The following is a 19,499-nucleotide window of genomic DNA, read 5'->3' as shown; positions in this document are numbered from 1 at the left end:
ATATTTTATTGTATTAATGTACTGGAAATATACACAATGAAGAAGTTCAGAAAATTTATAAATGAAATTAAGTAGTTCGGAACGTACATATCTTTCTTTCTTTATTATAAACAATCACAAATAGTCGTAGTAGTAATACAATTTTAACATAAATGTAGTATATTAACTACTTAAATGATTGACTCGACTTAAAATAATTACATATTTTAATCTACAATCCGTTGTCATAATACGTCAAATTGACATGTTTGATGTTTATGACATTTATACCAATTTTTAGTCTCAATACGATTGAAAAGATAATTACGTAAGGAAAAACGAAAAAAAGACTAAAATGTCTTTTTTATTAAAACGCACCCTTGGTGCAGGAAAAAACCTAGGACGTGCTGTTCTAACCAGTAACCAATACACCGGCCTACAGCGAGTGGCTACAAAAACAGATGTAGCCACACCACAGGCAGAGACTAGACCTACTGTGGCAAAATTAGATCCTTTACAAAAGTCTCAACTAATTGATTTTGGCAAGTATATCGCAGAATGTATGCCGAAATACGTGCAAAAAGTGCAGATTACGGCTGGAAACGAATTGGAAGTTCTTATTCCACCCGATGGTGTTATTCCAATTCTTCAATTTTTGAAGGATCACCACAATGCGCAGTTTGCAAGTCTTGTTGATATTGGTGGTATGGATGTTCCCAATCGACCTTATAGGTTTGAAGTTATATACAACCTATTATCATTGCGTTACAATGCCAGAATTAGAGTGAAAACATATACTGATGAATTGACGCCAATTGACTCTGCTTGCGAAGTCTTTAAAGCTGCAAATTGGTATGAAAGGGAAATTTGGGATATGTTTGGTGTCTTCTTTGCAAACCACCCAGACTTGAGGAGGATTTTGACTGACTATGGCTTTGAAGGCCATCCATTTAGAAAGGACTTCCCTCTCAGTGGTTATGTGGAGCTGCGCTATGATGACGAACAGAAGAGGGTTGTAGTTGAACCTTTGGAATTAGCTCAGGAGTTCAGACGGTTTGAGTTGAGTGCCCCTTGGGAACAATTCCCTAATTTCCGTGGCAATCCTGTTGCTGAGGAAGTAGTAAATCAATCTGGAGATCAACAAAAAAAAGAATAGTTTTGTATAATCAGAAAATAAATGTTATTAAAAATTTAATAATGTAATTTGTCTTTCAAATGTAACAACAATGTGTAGACCTATAAGGATGTGAAGCTACATAAATCTTATCAACTTTTAAAAATGATCTTTATTTAAAAAAAGAGAAGTTGATCAGCTACTATGAGTGAAATAAAAAAAAGTGATAAATATGTTTTTTATTTAACAAACTATATTATTACTATTTTTTAAAAATTGAAATAAAAGAATTAAGTAGTTAAATTTTAATGTAATTACAATTATTAACATAAATAAAGCAACTAGAATAATGCAGTTTTAATATTATTTATGAGTATAACTAATAACATACTAATGTTTTATAAAGAGCAGATACATAAGTATAAATAATACTTTTGAAAAATCCAATACTTCCATTAATAAGCTAGTCACTGGATGAAATCAAAAATGTATTTAATCATATTGTAAGAATAAAACATAGTACAGAACTGTGGTATCATATTCATTTTGTTAAAATAAAAACACACTAGTAGCAAGAAGACATTTTCTAAAATAAACAATTCTGACATAGTAATACTTTATTTAGACAATTGACTTAGATGGCATGGTTAGAATGCATGTATCTTATTCAATGATAAAAAGTTCAAGCTCAGGTAAGCATTTCTGAATTTTCATGTACTTACTTATGTTTATAATCCACATTATGCTTGGCAGTGAAGAAAGACATCATGCATGTGTCTAATTTCACCAAAATTCCTCCACATATTCATCCACCAACCTGCCACACCCAAGCTTGAGAAGAAGCCTCAAAAGGAGAGGAGGCATTAGCCCAGCAGTGGGACATTCACGAGTAAAGTTAAACACACAGATGTTACAAAAAACTTTACTTTTTTTATTTAACAAATAAATTTTTCTTAAAATTATTCACCAATTCATGTATTTGTATGTATTTTTGATGGATGGTGTATATCTCTTTCAAATTTTTTTTTGGTACTGTTCATAATGTGAAATAAAGTATAAATAAATTAAATAATTATAACATGATGAACTGAATGTACAGAGAATACAACTCATATTATTTTAATGGGCAAATATACTAATTGATGATATGATGATTATAAAAGTATTAGTATAAACGAAATTATACTTTATTCAAATAGGCTATTAAAAACACATTAAAGTTGAAAAAAACTATACCTAAGGTCAAATAATTTTGTAAATAATACAAGTGTTGTGTTACAAAGAGTATAATTCAGCGTCTATATCTATATCTCTTGAAGTGGAACCAGAGTTGGAAGATGTTGTTATGGAAATGACAACGAAAGCCGCGCTTGTACGAGTACTCCCACTCGCGGTTGACGATCTTGAAAGCGATGTCCTCGTAGGGCGGGCCCGCGTGGAATCGCAGCACCGCGAACTCGGGGTTGTCGGGACATGGTTTCTGAAATATAAAATTAACGAGTTGTGAATGGATACATCTGCACAATTTTTCGATTTGATGTGTTACTTTATCACTTCAGTTTCAGCTTCACATGAAAATAAAATATAAAAAATAAGCTGCTAAAAATATATGAATATATAAGTAGTATATATCTGCAAGTGTTACAAGTGTATCAGAAGAGGAGGCACTAACGAGAGAGAATTCGGGCGTCCCATTCTTGTCGATAAGGTCTGGGTAGAAGATGTTGAACTTGTAGCCCTGCACGATCTTCGGCGGCGGGTTGTCCATGTCGTAGTGCGTCTGGTTGTATTTGTTCCATTCGAAGCCCGTGTGAACTCTGTGAGGTGGATCGTACCGTCATTAGTGGTTTCGCAATAAACACTACACGGTCATGACAGAACAGAATACTTATAACGTCACTCACCTGTTGAAGTATCTGGGCTTGCGCGGCCGGTACTTGTCGGCCCACAGGTAGGGCTGGTCGGGCAGCGCGTGCTCCACGCTAAACTGCGCGCCCTCGCCCTCCGCGCCGCCCTCCCCCGCCATGGAGCGGCGCGCCGTGGCCTCCAGCGCCGCGCCCGTCGCGCCGCTGGCGCCCGGCGCCGGCGCGCTGGCGGCCGCCAACGCCGCGGCGTGGTGGTCGGCGGCGCTGGCGGCGTGCAGGCGCGCGCGCAAAAAGGCGAGGCGCTGCTCGTCCTCGGCCGCCTCCGTCACCAGCGTACCGGGCTCCAGCGCGCCGGCGCTCAGGTACACGGGCGAGTAGCCGCCGCTGGCGTACTGCAGCCGGCCCGCGCTCGACTCCTCCTCGTCCTCGCGCTCCGACTCCGACTGCGACTCGTGCGCCTCCTGCGCCTCGGCGGCCTCGGGGGACTTGGACCTGTCGAAGGAATCGAATCATAATGTTCGGAGACTCGAATCATGAACGTTACAACAACTGAACCAAGTGAGCGGCGGATACCGTCGCTCGTGGGGCGCTTCGTGCTGCGAGTCTTGCTGCGCACCGGTGTCGGCGGCGGGCTGCACGCCCTGCTCGCGCTTGAGCAGCTGCAGCTTGCGGCGCAGATTCTGCTGGTGACGGTCACGCAGCCGCGCTCGTGCCATGTGCGCTATATTAGATATAGATTTGTTATACAAAAATGAAACCACTTTCTGTTAGAATTTTAAATATCCCTAATTTAATTCAATTCAAATTCAAGCTGAAGCTACAATTTCGAATGGCATCGCTTAAATCACCCTTGAGCTGGCTGAGCAGACTCTCCCAGTATGGCACGTCGACTCCGTCGCGGCGCGCACTCATCTTGCGCTCGATCTGCGCGCGTAATGCCTCCAGCTGCGCTCCAGTTTTGCCCTTGAATATCTGAAATGCAAGTATTATTTATTAGCCTCGCTCCCACAGAGTTGGGCACATGGAGGGCAGTGGGGGTACCTGCGTGACGTCCTCGGCCACGGCCTGGTGCACGCCGTCGCGCCGCGCGCCGGGCGCCGCCAGCCGCCGCAGCTTGCTCAGCTCGTCTACCACGATGGTCTGCACGTCCTCCCAGTACGCCTGGTTCGCATTCTGCTCCAGCTCCTTGTACACCTGCGAAACGCGAACCCTCCTCCGTCAGTGTCCACCCTCTAACAGTTCGCGTTTGGTCGTCTTCTTTTCTTATATAAATACCTTGATGTCTTCGAGCAGGTCCTCCAGGTCCTGCGCGTTCAAACCGTTGAGATAAGTGTACGGCTCGTGCATTTCTAACGCATCGACACATTGTTCGGAGCTCACGTACCAGGCCAGCAGATCGATTGGCTTCGCTACAGATGTACATTGAATTATTTAAAATTAAAATAAAACAAAGATACAAATAAGATGTCAAGAATTGAAGTATGAGCAATAAAACCTCGTCCGTCCCGGATGCGTATCTGCGAGCGCAGGCGCGCCTGGTGCAGGTGGAAGGCGTCCTCGTGGCGCGCCCAGCTGTGGAACTGCGCCGCCTCGCGCGCGCGCGCCGCCTCCGACGCCTCCGCCTCGCGCGCCGCGCGCTCCGCCTCGCGCTCCAGGCGGCGCTGCTTCACCTACGACCAGTACTCAATTATTATCAAATAGTTTTATGACTTTTAATCTAATAAATTCTTTTTGAAAGTATTTAAAATCGTAGTGTATTCGTAGTAGAGACCTCACTGTAAATAACACAGGAAATTCTTATTTATCAACTCATTGCTCAACAGCATACGCAGTTAAGTTGATCCTACTATAATACATTTGGTTAATTTCATAGTATTCTGTTTCTATCTTGTAGTATATTACTTTGAGGTAACTCTGACACATAAAAACAGTTCTATGCCTAGAGGCAATTTTAGAAGATAAATTCAAAACAAAGCGTGCCACCAGTTTGGAATAATGCTTATTATTTATATTTGATACAAAAGTAATTTCACTATAAAGAAGCATATCAATATTCTGTCATATTTGATAATGTAAAATCATACAAACTTACCTTTTCCAGCTCAATCTTATTTTCCATCTGCTTTTGTCTATTCAACGCCTCAAGCTCATCATGTGAAACATTCTTAACACCTTCTTTTGCAAGTTTTTTTGTCCAAACAAATGTATGTGTTAGTGCTGAGTCTCCAAATGGGTTATCTTGGTTAGTGTAGCATTGATATTCATTGTCCCAGCCCATGCGCTCACGTCTCTTGCGTTCCTTCTCCTGTTTTTCTTGAAGTCTTCTAGCTCTGGCAATATCAATAAAATATATGCAGTGTTTTTAAAATACAATGACAATGTGAAAATTGAAATATCAAACACTGTAATGTTTTTAATACATTAAGTATGGTGTAGAAATTCTTAATTTATTAAAGGTCATTTGAGTAATGCTAATTTTCATGTGTTTTGTAATAATGGATTCTATAATTTCAGTAATAATAAATGTATAAATATACCTTTTTTCTTCTGGTGTTTCATTAGCTTTCAACATTTCCTTCTGTTTTTTCCTTTCTTCTTTTAATCTATGTCGTTCTGCTTCTAGCCTTTGCAGCAGTTTTAATTCCTCCTCATCACTGTCACTGCTACTGGATGAGCTACTGCTGTGTGTCCTTTTCTTCTTCTTCTTTTTACTCTTCTTATGTTTGGAATCCTTCCTCTCTCTGCTCCGAGACTTATGCTTTCTTTTAGAGCTTTTGGATCTAGATCTATCTTTATGTCGTTGTAAATCATCACGTCGACGTTCTACTGATCTACTACGAGAGTCATCTCGATATCTGCTAACATGTTTCGAAGACCTATGAATTTAAAAAGGAAATTATTAGTGTAACCATATTGTATCATTTGGCAGTTTAGTTATTGTGATAAATACGCACATTGTATGATTGCTGTTATAATAGTATAATATCGTACAGAGAACAGTAGAGACAGTAAGACGCACGGGTATTGTAAGAAATCGTTGAACTAAAAATCACCAAAAAAATTTTTTGAAACAGCTTACTATTTTTTTAAGCAAATAATAATATTTAAAGATTTTAGACTTAAAAGCGATTAATCTTATAAAATTATTGTTAAATGCCCATTGCTTAATTTATTTACAACAGAAAATGACAGTTTGTCAGTTCATGAGGCTAATTTTATGTAACAGATTATTTAAATCATAAACGACAATTTTGTTAATTTATTATAATTTATCGAGTTTATTTATATTAAAGCCAATGGCTTAAATATATAAAAAAATTAAATAGTTACTGAACAAATCATGACCACGTGGGATAATGGCAATAATAGCAGCATTTTTACTCATTACTTTATTTTCCCTTCTAATCGCAATTCCGATCACCTGGGCGAAAAATGAAACGTCATCAATATTGAGGAAAAACAAGGATTTTAATTTTCTTCTTTTAAATCTTATTAACATACGATATATAATTATGTTATTTTATTTGATTATATGTATTACCTTATCAGTACTAAAATCCATTACGAGAATACATATCTTGATTCCTACTTTCAAGCCTATATTATTTCGCTCTTTAATAATTATTGACTTAAGTAATCCTACAGGTAACTTTTTTTTTCAAAAATGCCATCACTAAAACTGTCAATGTCAAATAACTGTCAGTAAGTTCATACTCCATTACAGTATCAAGCTGTCAAAGGCCAAGCTCCTGTTATGTGCAATAATTTATAATATAGAAAAAATGAAAGTGAAAACAAAGTAAAGAATAATTTAAAGACAATCTCAGTATTTAAAATAAAAGAAAAATTTTTTCAGAATTTCAGTTAATAAAAATCTGTATTTTATTAAGTTAGAATTAAGTTAGGTGAACTACTATTATAAGAAAATAATAATGTCCTTTCTAAGAGGATCAGAAAACTATGTGTGGTGTACGACTAGTGTATTAGGAAAAGGAGCTACAGGCGCTGTTTTTCAAGGCGTTAACAAGAACAATGGAGAACCAGTCGCCGTCAAGACCTTTAATCAACTAAGTCACATGAGACCTCATGAAGTGCAGATGCGCGAATTTGAAGTTTTGAAAAAAGTAAAGCACGAGAACATAGTTAAGTTGCTAGCTATTGAAGAAGAACAGGATGGAAGGGGTAAAGTCATTGTCATGGAACTATGTACAGGGGGAAGTTTATTTAACATTCTTGATGACCCTGAAAATACATATGGACTCCAAGAGCACGAATTTTTACTTGTGTTAGAGCACTTGACTGCAGGTATGAAGCATTTACGTGACAACAATCTAGTACATCGAGACTTGAAACCTGGTAATATCATGAAGTTTATAAGTGAGGATGGCACTACTACATATAAGTTGACAGACTTTGGAGCAGCAAGAGAGTTGCAAGAGGAGGAACAGTTTGTATCCCTGTATGGAACTGAGGAGTACCTTCATCCTGACATGTATGAAAGAGCAGTTTTAAGGAAACCAATAGGAAAGAGTTTTGGAGCAACAGTAGATTTGTGGTCAATAGGTGTGACTCTTTACCATGTGGCCACAGGGCAGCTGCCTTTTAGGCCATATGGCGGACGGAAAAATAAGGAGACAATGTTTTATATTACAACAAAGAAAGCTTCTGGAGTCATATCAGTAAGTAAGCATTAAAATAAATTTGGATTTATAACTTTGCAGACCACAAAGTTTCTGCAGAATAAAAAATATATGACAATTACATCATCAGCAACACAATCTGAGGTTATTGTAAGAGTTAATACAGGAAATCCAATCCACTAGCAAAAATATTCTATAGCAAGGTTTGGAGTCAGAAAAATTCATTTTAAGCTCATTGTTTAACGTTCATCACTTATGATAATCAATGTTTCTACATTAACTCCAGTTTAGAGCAAATACCCTGATCTGAGAGAAAAAAGACAGCCAGACATATGATTAAGTGGATAAGTTGTCTGATGATGATGGTTTAAAATTATTGGCAGTAGTTTTACTAAGAACATAAATTCATCACAATTTATTTCAATTTGTAAACACAATAAAAAATATTTAACACAAAGGAGTTGTAAAGTACATTTCTCATGATTAAAGTTTTTACACAGGGTACACAAACAACAGAAAATGGACCCATTGAGTGGTGTCGGGAGCTACCGTCACACTGTCAGCTGAGTATGGGGCTCCGGAAACTGGTCACACCACTGCTGGCTGGACTATTGGAGGTGGACCCGCATAGAATATGGACTTTTGAGAGATTTTTTTCAGAGGTCCAAACCGTCACATCAACCAAACCAGTTCACATTTTTCATGTGAATAAGGCAGCAAGTATAAAAGTAATTATTTTATTACTATTTACACTAAAATTTATATATTTTTATTATTATATTTTTATGTAACTTTTTTTCCAATAAAATATTGGAAAGTTTGTACTATTTTTAGTGTTAGTCAGTCAAATTTAATTATTATCAATTTGCAATAAATAACAATTTCTACAAATATGCTACAAAGTGCAGATGTAATGATTCAGTTTTGCCAAGATCCTTGGCATAGTTTTTATTTGAAAGTAATTGAATATATTGCATTGTTAAAGTTACACTGATGCTAAGCAATATAATGTATTTTATTTTTAACTTCATGACATAATCAGCATGTTTTGATTTTTATCACATTTTATGTATAAGTGTTATTTCACTATTTGTACGCAAATAAAAATCTGTAGACGGCAAAGTATAATTAAAAAAACAAAAATTTTTATGATTAATTATTGGGACAATAAAATAGACGCTGTCTGTAACAGAGTTGTATGTATCAGCAGGATATGAGTAAATAGCCATATAACAGGTTGAGTATGAGTTAGTCCTCACTTTACCGACTTGCGTAAGTCTTCGCTGTGACGCGCTCTCTGCATTACGAATTACGTTTAGTAAGTAGCCGTTACACATGATTTCAGTTGTGATTTCTATTTAAACAGTATTAATGCAGTTTTCGCTCATAAATACTCATGCCAATTGTATCACAAAAGGTTTTTATGTCACATGGAATGTTTATTTTTTAAAATACGTAACATCATAAAACATAACTGATGTTTATAAACGTAATATCTAAATTTTGTTTTAATTTCGTCTGTTATGTGTTTAAAAGGTTTTCCTGAAACCCGAGGAAAAATATGAGCATCTGCAGACGTACATCTGCGAACAGACGAGCGTGGTCGCCGAATCGCAGATCCTACTGCACAAGGACACCTTACTTCTCAGTGAAATAGATGAAAACACTCTTGGTATGCGATATCTAAATGTATTTTGGTTAGAAAAATATTATAGATTAGGATACGTCACTAATTTTCATAACGTTTTTAGTAGTTACTATATACGCTAGTTACGTCTACAGGTAAGAATTATCCGGAAACGACAGCCGAGGTGCCACTGATGCTCTTCAACAAGAACAACAACAACGTCAGTATGGCACCGGAGCCCGAGGTACCCAAGTTTCCCGTGTTCCCGAACATCGTGTCCGTCGAAAACGACGCCTCGCAGGCCAAGGTACGCCCTCGGACATCGACTGCACTACGGCCGAGCCGACCGCGCTCAGATGGAACTGGACGATCGACCTGTCCGCAGACGGCGTGCAGCGTCGGGCACGTCGTGAAGCGGCGCGTCGAGGCGCTGTGCGCCGCGTCCGTGCTGTGCGGCGCCTGCGTGACGCGCTGGGGCGCGCTGCTGGCCGTGCGCCTGGCGGCCGTAGCCACGCGCGCGCACGCGCTGGCCGCGCACGCCGCGCGCCTGCACGACGCGGCGCGCGCGCTCGACCTGGCCGCCGCCGCCGCGCTGGCGCTGGCGCCGCGCGCCGCCGCGCCCGACGCCTGGGCCGCGCCCGCCGCGCTCGTGGCGCACGAGGCCGAGGCGCTGCGGGCGGCGGGCGCGGCGCTGCGCACGCGCCACGCCGCCGCCGCGCTGCGCGCCGACTGGGACGACGCGCTGCTGCACGCGCCGTGCCCCAGCGAGCTGCGCCTGCACCTCAAGGCCAAGACGCTGGTGGAGCGCCTGCGCGAGTCGTGGCAGCACCTCGTGCGCGACCGCGCCACGCGCTCCATGACGTACAACGACGAGCAGTTCCACGTGCTGGAGCGCATCACGGTGGCGGAGACGGGGCGGCGCGCGCGTGCGCTGCTGCAGCGCGCCGCGCCGCTGGCACGCGCGCGCGCCGACGCCATCGCCGACTGGTGAGCCCGTGGGGACCTCCCTCCCACGACTGATTACAGCTTCGGGTAAAACAAACGTTGTTCGATGGCATCAAAAAAACCTCACTGACAACATATAAATATTATGCTAGTGGTGCAATAACACCTATTATCGTTTTCAAAATCACTTATAATTTGTTTAAAAATGAAGCAAGTGTCCATCTGGCGTCTCCGGTGCAAGAAAGAGGAAGGTGAGTATTCCGATTGGTCAGAGAGAGTGGCATCGGTAGTCGGTGAAGTTGCCGGTTCAAAAGCTCGAAGACCCTAGAACTAAAACGGTGTGGAGGCTGCGGATAATTTTGAACGAGGCGAAACAAATTCCCAGTAACCGTCACTCATGTAGGTAATCGTCACTCGCAGGTACAAGGTCGCTCAAACGGTCTTCCTGCAGACTCAGATTCTAGACAAGGACCTGTCGAGTACCGAGCTGAAGGTGCTGGCGCTGGCGGCGCGGCTGCAGGACGCCGAGCACCGCACGCGCGCGCTCGTGGGCGACGCGCAGGCGCAGGCGCAGGTACGGCCGCGGCAGGCGCCCCCCTCGCGGCGCCGGCCCCCACTGACCCGCGCACGTTGCAGCTCAGCGCGCTGCGGGCCGAGGCGCGGGCGGACGCGCCGGCGGAGGGCGCGGCGCGGCGGGACGCGCGCGCGGGGCTGCCGCCCGGCGGCGCGGCCGTGCGCGCGCTGCTGGCGGCGCACGACGACGTGGCGGCCGGCGTGGCGAGCAGCTCGGCGCTCGTGGCGCGCCTGCTGCACCTCACGGCCGACGCGCCCTAGCACAGCGCCGGCGCGGCGTCGGCGTCGGCGTCGGGTTCGTCGGCGTCGTCGGCGTCGTCGTCGGCGTCGTCGCTCGGCTCCGGCATCGAGACCGTGATCTACGAGTCGGCGGGCGAGCGCTGGGCGGGCTCGCTGCCGCGCGACGACGACGCGCCGGCGCGGCCGGACTGCAAGGCGCACTCCAAGTCGGCGTGCGTGCTCACGTGAGCCGCCCCGTACTACGGATCTCAGAGATTGTTCCGTTTTCTTAATAAGTATTACTGTCGGTTTTTTATTGTTTCATTTCTAGTGATGTTAGCGAAATATTACGTAGGGATGTTAGTGCGGCGGATCGATTTAACGAAACCGTTTTAACTCTTCTACGTACCCAATAGTCAGACATTAGATGGGCAAAAAGTCGCGAGGTCTATGTATATGTATGTACTGTTTGAAGATGTGACTTCATTAACTTAACGTACCTCTGTCTCGTTAGGTAAGTGGCATACAAATAGTTTAAATGTATTTAAGGCTGGACGGACATTAAGGACGATAGAACCAATTTTGCATTGCTTTCCTACTAAGTACTGGTGCTCTTCGATATCTACTTATTTAGATTTAAGTTAGAATATCTTGTAAAAATTATATAAGGGTAATGTTATGTTTTATAAAATATATGAACGATATGATATAAACGAAATGTGTTTTTATTTTATAAATAAAACTTCGATATGGAATGTGCTCATCTTATATTCTAGAAACTTCAAATCTTAAATATCTATATACATAAATTTTTAAATACAGCTACAGTCAAATCAGCTTGAAGATGTTTTTTCGTTTGTAGTAGCGCACCGTCAGCAGATAAACATACAATCAAATACTTTTTATAGTTACTAATCTGATATTTCGAAGACATCGTCATTCTCGCTGTCATCCCATCAATCACTTATCTTAATGATAATTCGTTCCGATATTCTATCTAAGGCGTCGTCTCTACTCCGAAATAACATTTCTCCTACAATAGAATAAATATTGTGTATTATTTTGCGATGTCAATTTTAACATATTCCTATATATTTTATTACAAATTAATTAGTATTAATAAATATAATGACACTTCTAACGCTACATATGTGAGAGTTTTAGTAACCGTGTATTATACCACTACAAACGCAGAAACGTCTCCAAGCTGATTTATCCGTATATTAGCTGCTTACAAACTTAGGCTCCCCGAAGCAGCGGACACATCCGCGTTAACAAGCGCTAGTGCGGAATATGTAAGGCTACGGCCACACCTGTGCGCTCCTGAGAATAAAATATATTACCTCCTACCGCCGTCGATTCTCGTCGATCATCGGAGATGGCAAACTACAATTGGCTCGCAAATGAAATAATCGAATACATAACAAGGTCGTTATAGACTTTAGAGTTATTTACAAGTCCGGGCGGGAGGCGCCGCGGGCCTAGGAGCGCGGGTCGAAGAGGCGCGCGCGGCTGAGGCGGCGCTCCAGCATGCGGTGGTCGCGGTGCGCCGCCTGCACGCGCCGGAACTCGCCCAGCAGCGCCGGGAAGTCCAGCGCCCAGCGCGCCGGCGCCGCCGCCGGGGCCGCGCTGCGTCAGAACAGCTCTGTAGTCCACACGCGCGCTCCGTGCACGTCCACCCCGAACGATCGGTAACCCACTCACGTGTCGGGCGGCGCGCAGTGCAGTCGGCGCCGCAGGGAGTGGAAGGCCTCGCTCTGCGGCAGCAGCATGAGCAGCCCGAACAGCGCCGAGCGCAGCTCCGCACTGCCCTCCCCGCCCAGCAGCTCCAGGCGCAGGTCTGGGGGGAGGCCCGACACTAGCCAGCTTATTCTTATTTTGTTACTTATAGTAAATATATCACAATTTAGCATACATGGCACTGTCAAATAAAGATTGAGAAGCGACACTCAGTATCTCAATTTCTTTAAATTTGTTTCTTAAAGAAACTTCAGGGCCCAGGCTATATATTGCGCAGGTAGGCGGAACCAGGTTATCTTCTGCAACACAATATACCCCACAACAGAATGCCATAGGACAATATGCTTTGTAAGTTAATAAAATAAACAAGGAGAGCCTGCAACTTAATTTTTAACAATATTTATTTTCCTAATCACGAATGCTGAAGAACTCAGTCTACTCCATCAATATAAGGGTCCGCCATTATTACGAGCGCCCCATAGCAGTTTAACTAGTGATATAAAGAAATTTTGGAGTGTATAAGATTTTTCGCTTCAGTAACAGCCTGTTAATGTCCCACTGCTGGGCTAAGGCCTCCTCTCCCTTTTGAGGAGAAGGTTTGGAGCTTATTCTACCACGCTGCTCCAATGCGGGTTGGTAGAATACACATGTGACAGAATTTTAATGAAATTAGACACATGCAGGTTTCCTCACGATGTTTTCCTTCACCGTCAAGCACGAAATGAATTATAAACACAAATTAAGCACATGAAAATTTAGTGGTGCTTGCCCGGGTTTGAACCCACGATCATCGGTTAAGATTCACGCGTTCTAACCACTAGGCCATCTCGAATTTTTTTTCAGATATTTCACATTTGGATAAATTAATTTGATACAATTTAGTCTTTTTACTATTTAAGAGTAAACTAAGTAAACACTGTGATCTAGATAGATACAATAAACTTACACGCGAACACCGGAGATTCGATCAGTTGCACCAGTTTGTCGACTTCCGTGAGAAAATCTACTGTTATTTCGAGTTCACCGCTGAGGACTTGTGTTAAAGAAAATCGCAAAGCATTATTGAAAATATTCTACTCTAGTAGAATCGTTACGGAATATTTACGCCATTTAGATATTTAGAGAGTTAGTAAATCATTAATTGCGTTTGGTCGAGTCGAGTCGAGTCGAGATCTCATTCTAGGAACGATCCCGATCTCATTTAATTAAGCAAAATTCATTTATTTAGTTCGGCGTTTTTGAACTTAAATATGTCGGAAAGCACACGTGACACACGTGAGCCCGTCTGCTGATCCAGGCGACTAAAGTTCACAAATCAACAATTTTGGTTCGTTTATATGGGGGAGACTATCGTTATCGTTACATCTCCAGGGTCGACTTTTCTTAGAGCGTGATGAAATCGCTGATGTAGTTAGACGTTCATAAAAAGCACGTTTGACGGAAAGGATACAAGGTGCTGATGAGCGTTGCGCAGTGCGCGTAGTTGTGCGTCAGCAGGCACAGCGCCAGCAGCGCCACCGGGCTGTGCGCCCAGCACAGGTACAGCATGCGGAACAGCGACACCGTCGCCTGCGGACAGCGCCCGTCAGTACCGCGCACACCCCGCACACACACGCACACGCGGCGCGACCCACCTCGTCGTCGAAGGCGCGCAGGCGCAGGCGCAGCGGGTGCAGCTCGGGCGCCGTGAGCAGCAGCGTGGCCAGCACGTCGGCCAGGCGGGCGGCCAGGCGGGGCTCGCGCGCGCGCGCCGCGCCCGCCACGCCGCGGTACACGGCCTCCGCGCCCACCAGCACGCACAGCTGCCTGCACAGCGCGCGTTACGGCCGATCTAATGTACTAGCGACTTTCTATATTACTGCTCTCGTGGCCTCTCATATATGCTGAACCATTTTCTATATCTAACTAATAATAGAAACAGCGGTGGACATAATCGATTGGTTGGGGAGTTGTATTCGAAATTATTGGTAAATTATTTTAGTTAAAAAATAATTTCTACATGTATAAGTGACGTATAGTATGCTGCAATGACCTTATAATAAACGCTCCCCTGTCTTCCAGGAGATTTTCGTCAGCCGCCAGCAGCCTCAGGAGAGCGTTCAGGAACTTCTGATAGTACGGGCTGTTCTCCAAATCGTCTGCAAGGCAACCATCAGGTATGTTACAAAACAATGTGCTTTTGAACCGGAACCACACGCCAACATACCGTAGGAGTCTACGCCGGAGGCGCCAGCTGAGGCGGCGGCGGCAGTGGGGCCGCTAGTGGGGGCGTCGGCGGCGGCAGTGGGGCCGCTAGTGGGGGCGTTGGCGGCGGAGGCGTCGGCGGCGGGGCAGGAGCAGATCTCGGCGAGCACGGCGAGCGCGCGGCGCACGACGTCGTCGGCGCCGTCCGTGAGGCACGCCACCACGCTCACGAACACGCGCTCCGTGCGCGCGTACATCTGCGGCGCCGTCATACATTATGTTCACTTATTCTTTTTTCACGAGGGTCGTCGTCGTAACTTCCTTTCATTATTTTAGGTTCCTGTATAGAAAGCGTCGAGTCTAGTGGCTCACCTCGGCCGGCAGCTTGTTGTAGAGGTGCAGGATCCAGTCGAGCGTGGCCACCTTGGTGTGCACGGAGCTGTGGTGCAGCATCTGCGTCAGCACCTCCACCACCGCGTCGAGCTGCAATCGGGGTCCCTCCCCTTCCTCCTCGCCCACTCGAATCACCGACGCATCCGACACGAGTTTGGTCAGCTGAAGGTTAACAGTGGCTGCCGTTTCGCGTATCTCTGGGTTAATCGACGTAAGGATTTATCGCGTACTATTAAATTTTTCAGTCTCCGATTTCCTAAAACTGTAACCACAAACGACGGAATAGTACAACACACGAGGAGTTAGTTACCGAAGCCATCTCGCAACAAATCTAGGGTTTTCTGTCCTTGAAAAATTATCAGTTTTTTCTGGCCTGTAACGTCGCTAATTAAACCAAACGAGCTAACACAATAACTGAGTCACTCGCTTCTCCCGAAGAGACCAGAACCATAACTCTAAAGTAGCTTTGAAGTAAGGTCTTAAGGAATGACGCAAGGACGGTGCGGAAGAAGTCAGTTGCAAGGAAGTAACTCGACTTAAAATATCGAGCAAAGGATACTCTTGCGCGGCTCGTCCGTGTAGGCGAGGCACGGCAGCGCGGCGCGCAGCACGCCCGACGCGTGCGGCAGCACGCCCGCGCCGCTCAGCTCCGCGAACTCCTTCAGCCACGTCACGGCCGTCAGCTGCGCACACACAACACTAACCATCGGGTGGGACCCCACACGGCCACATCGTAAAATAAGTAGCTTAATATTAATGCAATAAGATTACTCAAATTGCTACTACTGATCAACGGTATATCAGCATCGAACAAAGGAAGAAACTTTTACACGTCAATACACCCTATAAGACAAAGTCCCCGGCGCGTTTGTCTGTCAGTCTGGCTAATTGAAATAAACTTAAAAATTACCGAAAGGTTTTAACTTGACCGGCGTGAGCCGCGTTAGCCAATAGTTACATGTATTACGACATACGCCTTTTATGTAGACCGTTATTCTACCTTTGCGAAGTTTTTCCAAAAAAATCTATCGAAATAAGAAATTTATTATTCAGTAAAAGTTAACTTGGATTTAAAAAATCGGCCTAATGTTAACAAAGTTTATTAGTTTTATTGTTAAAAGTAGTCGAAGATCGACCCAAAAGATCTACAAGGCGTGGGCGAATCACATAATGAAATGAAACTTTATCAATTTACCATGCATTACAGTATCTGTATCTATAGCCTAACGAAGAAGGAGTTACAAACCGGAGCAGAAAGAACGAACGAACGAAACTTAGGTTTACGTAATTAATAACATATTCCACGCGATTTGCTTATAGCTCTGATATATTATACAATAAAAACATTTCTTGATTACTATATTTTTATTTATAACACAACACATTCCACTGTTCACATTTTTTTTGTTCCAAAAAAAGCCGAGATGGCCCGGTGGTAAGAACGCGTAAATCTTAACCGATGATCGTGGGTTTTGAACCGGGCCAGCACCACTGAATTTTCATGTGCTTAATTTGTGATTATAATTCATCTCGTGCTTTACGGCGAAGGAAAACATCGTGAGGAAACCTGCATGTGTCTAATTTCACTGAAATTCTGCCACATGTGAATTCTACCAACCCGCATTGGAGCAGCGTGGTGGAATAAGCTCCAAACCTTCTCCTCAAAAAGAGGAGAGGAGGCCTTTAGCCCAGCAGTGGGACATTCACAGGCTGTTACGGTTACATTCCACTGAACTACTTTTCGATAACAACTTCGCCGACATTCAAAACGTCACTGTTTCGCGAATACTCAACCAACGATATCACGTCAATTCTATGTCAAAGTTTATTTGGTTTTACTCTTCTTGTGGTAGGAATAGGCTATAGGGCAGCACGGGAGGGGCCGCGGATGAGTTAAATCAACACGATCCGTGCCGAGGACGACCTTCGCAGTGGTTTTAGTGGGTAAGATTCCCACATAACCCGATTCCCCCCATCTAAGAGAGCCGGGAACTTTTTTTGAAGGTTTCCAATGTGTGAAAAAAAATAGGGCAGGGAACTTCTATTGAGTGTACAAATCTGTGTCAGATGGTTGAACCTTACGACGAGACGTAACGGACTTGCGAACGGGTTTTGTATTTATAGATTATAAATAAGAACATAATTGACGTGACTTATTTAAATCTCTTTTTTAACGACAATTTAATCAAAAATTAATTATGATTTATTTATTGTTATTTAATTAAGATTTAATTTTGTTATATGTTATTAGCTAACTTGTAATAACTCCTCCGTGGACTGCGCATGCGTGATAAGAATGTTGATCATCGCTTCAAAGTTAACTTCCGACGGGTCCTTCTTTATGCTGCGCAGAAACTCATTCAGCTGCACGTCACACCTAGAAATGATACAACTTTAACGCCCAGCTTCAGTTACGATATCCAACTTTATGACAAGATTAGCGATAAGAATGAAAAATTATTTTTATCGTTTAAAGGATAATGTCGATCGCTACCAAAATCTACTCGATCAAAGAATAATCGAAACAAGTGAATCGATTCGATTGGGTAGGTACATGCGTCTGATCTCCGGGTTGGGGTCGTCCAGCACCGTGAACAGCCCGTCCAGCAGCTCGGGCAGGTGGCGGCGCAGGCCCAGCGCGGGCGCGGCGTCCAGCGCCGACACCCACGCCACCGCGAACTGCCGCGCCGCCGCGCTGCGCGTGTACATGCGCTCGCGCACCAGCGGCACCACGCGCGACAGCTCCAGGCACGGGCTCTCCGTCACGATGTCCTGACGGGTAACCGTTTACGTTGTAGACTTACTAGCTCCCGTCGGTACGAGTATGTATGTACCTACCGGGATGTATGTACCTTGACTAGTCTATCGAGCAGTTCGGCCCCCTGCCGGACCTGCGGCTCGGGGTCCGCGGCCAGCCTCGCGAGCGCGTCGAACACGAGCGGGAACTGCGTCAAGGCGGCGTCCCGCGCGATTTTCAGCACGTTGAACAGCGCCTCGGTAGCCGCGTAGCGCACTCGCGCTTCGCTCTCGCCCAGACATGCCACAATCGGATGTGTTAGCTCTCCGATGTATGTTATAGAACCCTATAACCAGTGTGATCAGTCCGGTTCAATTGTATGATAAGAGCATATTCCTTTTAAAAAAATACTAAGATATATTAACTTTGACAGGTCAAATATGCCAATTTTCAAATAATTTTATAAGACATACTGACTTTATTCAGTGAATAAAACTGGTAGTATCAGTACCTTTTTCTTTTTATTAAAGAAACGAAAACCAGGGGTGGTTTACTAACTGTCAATACACCACCATCAACCCTGAGAACTAAGATGTTATGTCCATTGTGCCTGCAGTTGCACTCTCCCTTCATCAAAACAAAACAATACTAATACAAAATTTGACACTAGAATAAATAATGATTGGTTGGAACCTACTCAGTCAGGCTTGTACAAAGTCAAGAGCAATGCAACTTATTATTCTCTAAAACTTGTGACATTTTGAGAGCTTAGTTAATAAAAATATTACTCTCGTCACAAGTAGAATCAGTAAGTAATTATTTTAATATATTTACTGTAATGTTAATTTATTTATTGGTGCGGTACAAATAATTGAGACCTTTGTACGGATATTTAGTAAATTCATTTAAAAACCGTTTATCATAATAAGTTACTTTTACCTTTCCTAAGCCCACTGCGACTGAAGAAAGACCCATCAGCGCTCCATTTTTGACATTGGGGTTGGTCGAAGACATGAGATCTTGCCCAAGAACACGAATTAAACGTTTTATTTGATTAGTATTGTTGGCATCGTTGAAGTCTTTAACCATTCTGTAAGTCAAGCAAATGTTATTTATAATTTATGGTGTTTGCTTATATTCATTAAGTAATAATGTTTTTTTTCTAAATATAGAAATCAAATTTAAAGAACAAAATTCATAATATAAAATAAAATTACTATAAGAAAAATAACAACAGTCATACTTTTCTATCTCAACGCCTGCAAATTTCCTTTTCTCATATAGTTTATCACACAACCCTCGAACACATGCTGCACTTAGAGGAGCGTAGTCACGTTCAGTCATTTCGAATTTATTTATACAATATTTTTGTACAAATTTTACTTGTTTATTCGAAAAAAAACAATATTTTTCGATTTAGGTACCTCCTCAAACCCTAACTGTCATTAAGTTATCGACTTGACAACGTCAACGTCATAGCCAT

The 19,499-nt window shown here is 43.3% G+C and overlaps 4 protein-coding genes across 4 annotated transcripts; 2 read left to right on the top strand and 2 right to left on the bottom strand.

Moving 5' to 3' along the window:
• The first annotated feature begins 245 nt into the window (after positions 1-245).
• On the top strand, positions 246-1,447 carry LOC126774782 (NADH dehydrogenase [ubiquinone] iron-sulfur protein 3, mitochondrial). Its single transcript, XM_050496334.1, has one exon. It carries the CDS (start codon positions 335-337, stop codon positions 1,133-1,135), a length of 801 nt encoding a protein of 266 aa, XP_050352291.1. The 5' UTR covers positions 246-334; the 3' UTR covers positions 1,136-1,447.
• A 916-nt stretch (positions 1,448-2,363) lies between these two features.
• LOC126774778 (cactin) lies at positions 2,364-6,143 on the bottom strand. Its single transcript, XM_050496326.1, has 11 exons — positions 5,913-6,143; positions 5,496-5,834; positions 5,051-5,288; positions 4,454-4,628; positions 4,234-4,367; positions 4,000-4,152; positions 3,807-3,930; positions 3,532-3,679; positions 2,998-3,450; positions 2,766-2,910; positions 2,364-2,573 (listed from the first exon to the last, which is right to left on the bottom strand). Coding segments are annotated over exons 1-11 (2,100 nt in total). The 5' UTR covers positions 5,915-6,143; the 3' UTR covers positions 2,364-2,384.
• A 541-nt stretch (positions 6,144-6,684) lies between these two features.
• On the top strand, positions 6,685-11,667 carry LOC126774776 (inhibitor of nuclear factor kappa-B kinase subunit epsilon). The gene is made up of 7 exons (XM_050496324.1): positions 6,685-7,637; positions 8,099-8,326; positions 9,135-9,270; positions 9,381-9,532; positions 9,611-10,212; positions 10,591-10,744; positions 10,807-11,667. The coding sequence occupies exons 1-7, from the start codon at positions 6,891-6,893 to the stop codon at positions 11,002-11,004; spliced, it is 2,217 nt and encodes a 738-aa protein (XP_050352281.1). The 5' UTR covers positions 6,685-6,890; the 3' UTR covers positions 11,005-11,667.
• A 45-nt stretch (positions 11,668-11,712) lies between these two features.
• LOC126774777 (protein VAC14 homolog) lies at positions 11,713-19,451 on the bottom strand. The gene is made up of 14 exons (XM_050496325.1): positions 19,260-19,451; positions 18,956-19,106; positions 18,132-18,362; positions 17,834-18,051; positions 17,536-17,656; positions 15,839-15,962; positions 15,259-15,476; positions 14,909-15,143; positions 14,735-14,840; positions 14,337-14,508; positions 14,153-14,271; positions 13,649-13,728; positions 12,667-12,802; positions 11,713-12,591 (listed from the first exon to the last, which is right to left on the bottom strand). The coding sequence occupies exons 1-14, from the start codon at positions 19,358-19,360 to the stop codon at positions 12,444-12,446; spliced, it is 2,160 nt and encodes a 719-aa protein (XP_050352282.1). The 5' UTR covers positions 19,361-19,451; the 3' UTR covers positions 11,713-12,443.
• Positions 19,452-19,499: the final 48 nt, after the last annotated feature.

Source organism: Nymphalis io, chromosome 17 (assembly GCF_905147045.1).
Source record: "Nymphalis io chromosome 17, ilAglIoxx1.1, whole genome shotgun sequence".
Taxonomy (NCBI): Eukaryota; Metazoa; Arthropoda; class Insecta; order Lepidoptera; family Nymphalidae; genus Nymphalis; species Nymphalis io.
Note: the sequence above shows the minus strand (reverse complement) of the source record. Positions and strands in the feature narration are given on the sequence as shown.

Bases quoted from the DNA above. Each gene is read 5' to 3' on its own strand.
- LOC126774778 (XM_050496326.1), bottom strand. The intron at 3,680-3,806 runs GTGATTTAAGCG...TATCTAATATAG, and splicing joins TCTGCTCAGCCAGCTCAAGG to CGCACATGGCACGAGCGCGG. The intron at 2,574-2,765 runs GTTAGTGCCTCC...TTTATATTTCAG, and splicing joins GGACGCCCGAATTCTCTCTC to AAACCATGTCCCGACAACCC.
- LOC126774777 (XM_050496325.1), bottom strand. From the start codon at position 19,360: ATGACTGAACGTGACTACGCTCCTCTAAGTGCAGCATGTGTTCGAGGG. The intron at 18,052-18,131 runs GTACATACATCC...GTTACCCGTCAG, and splicing joins TGCTCGATAGACTAGTCAAG to GACATCGTGACGGAGAGCCC. The intron at 12,803-13,648 runs GTAAGTTTATTG...GCCTCCCCCCAG, and splicing joins CGAATCTCCGGTGTTCGCGT to ACCTGCGCCTGGAGCTGCTG.
- LOC126774776 (XM_050496324.1), top strand. From the start codon at position 6,891: ATGTCCTTTCTAAGAGGATCAGAAAACTATGTGTGGTGTACGACTAGT. The intron at 8,327-9,134 runs GTAATTATTTTA...TGTGTTTAAAAG, and splicing joins ATAAGGCAGCAAGTATAAAA to GTTTTCCTGAAACCCGAGGA. The intron at 10,745-10,806 runs GTACGGCCGCGG...CGCACGTTGCAG, and splicing joins ACGCGCAGGCGCAGGCGCAG to CTCAGCGCGCTGCGGGCCGA.
- LOC126774782 (XM_050496334.1), top strand. From the start codon at position 335: ATGTCTTTTTTATTAAAACGCACCCTTGGTGCAGGAAAAAACCTAGGA.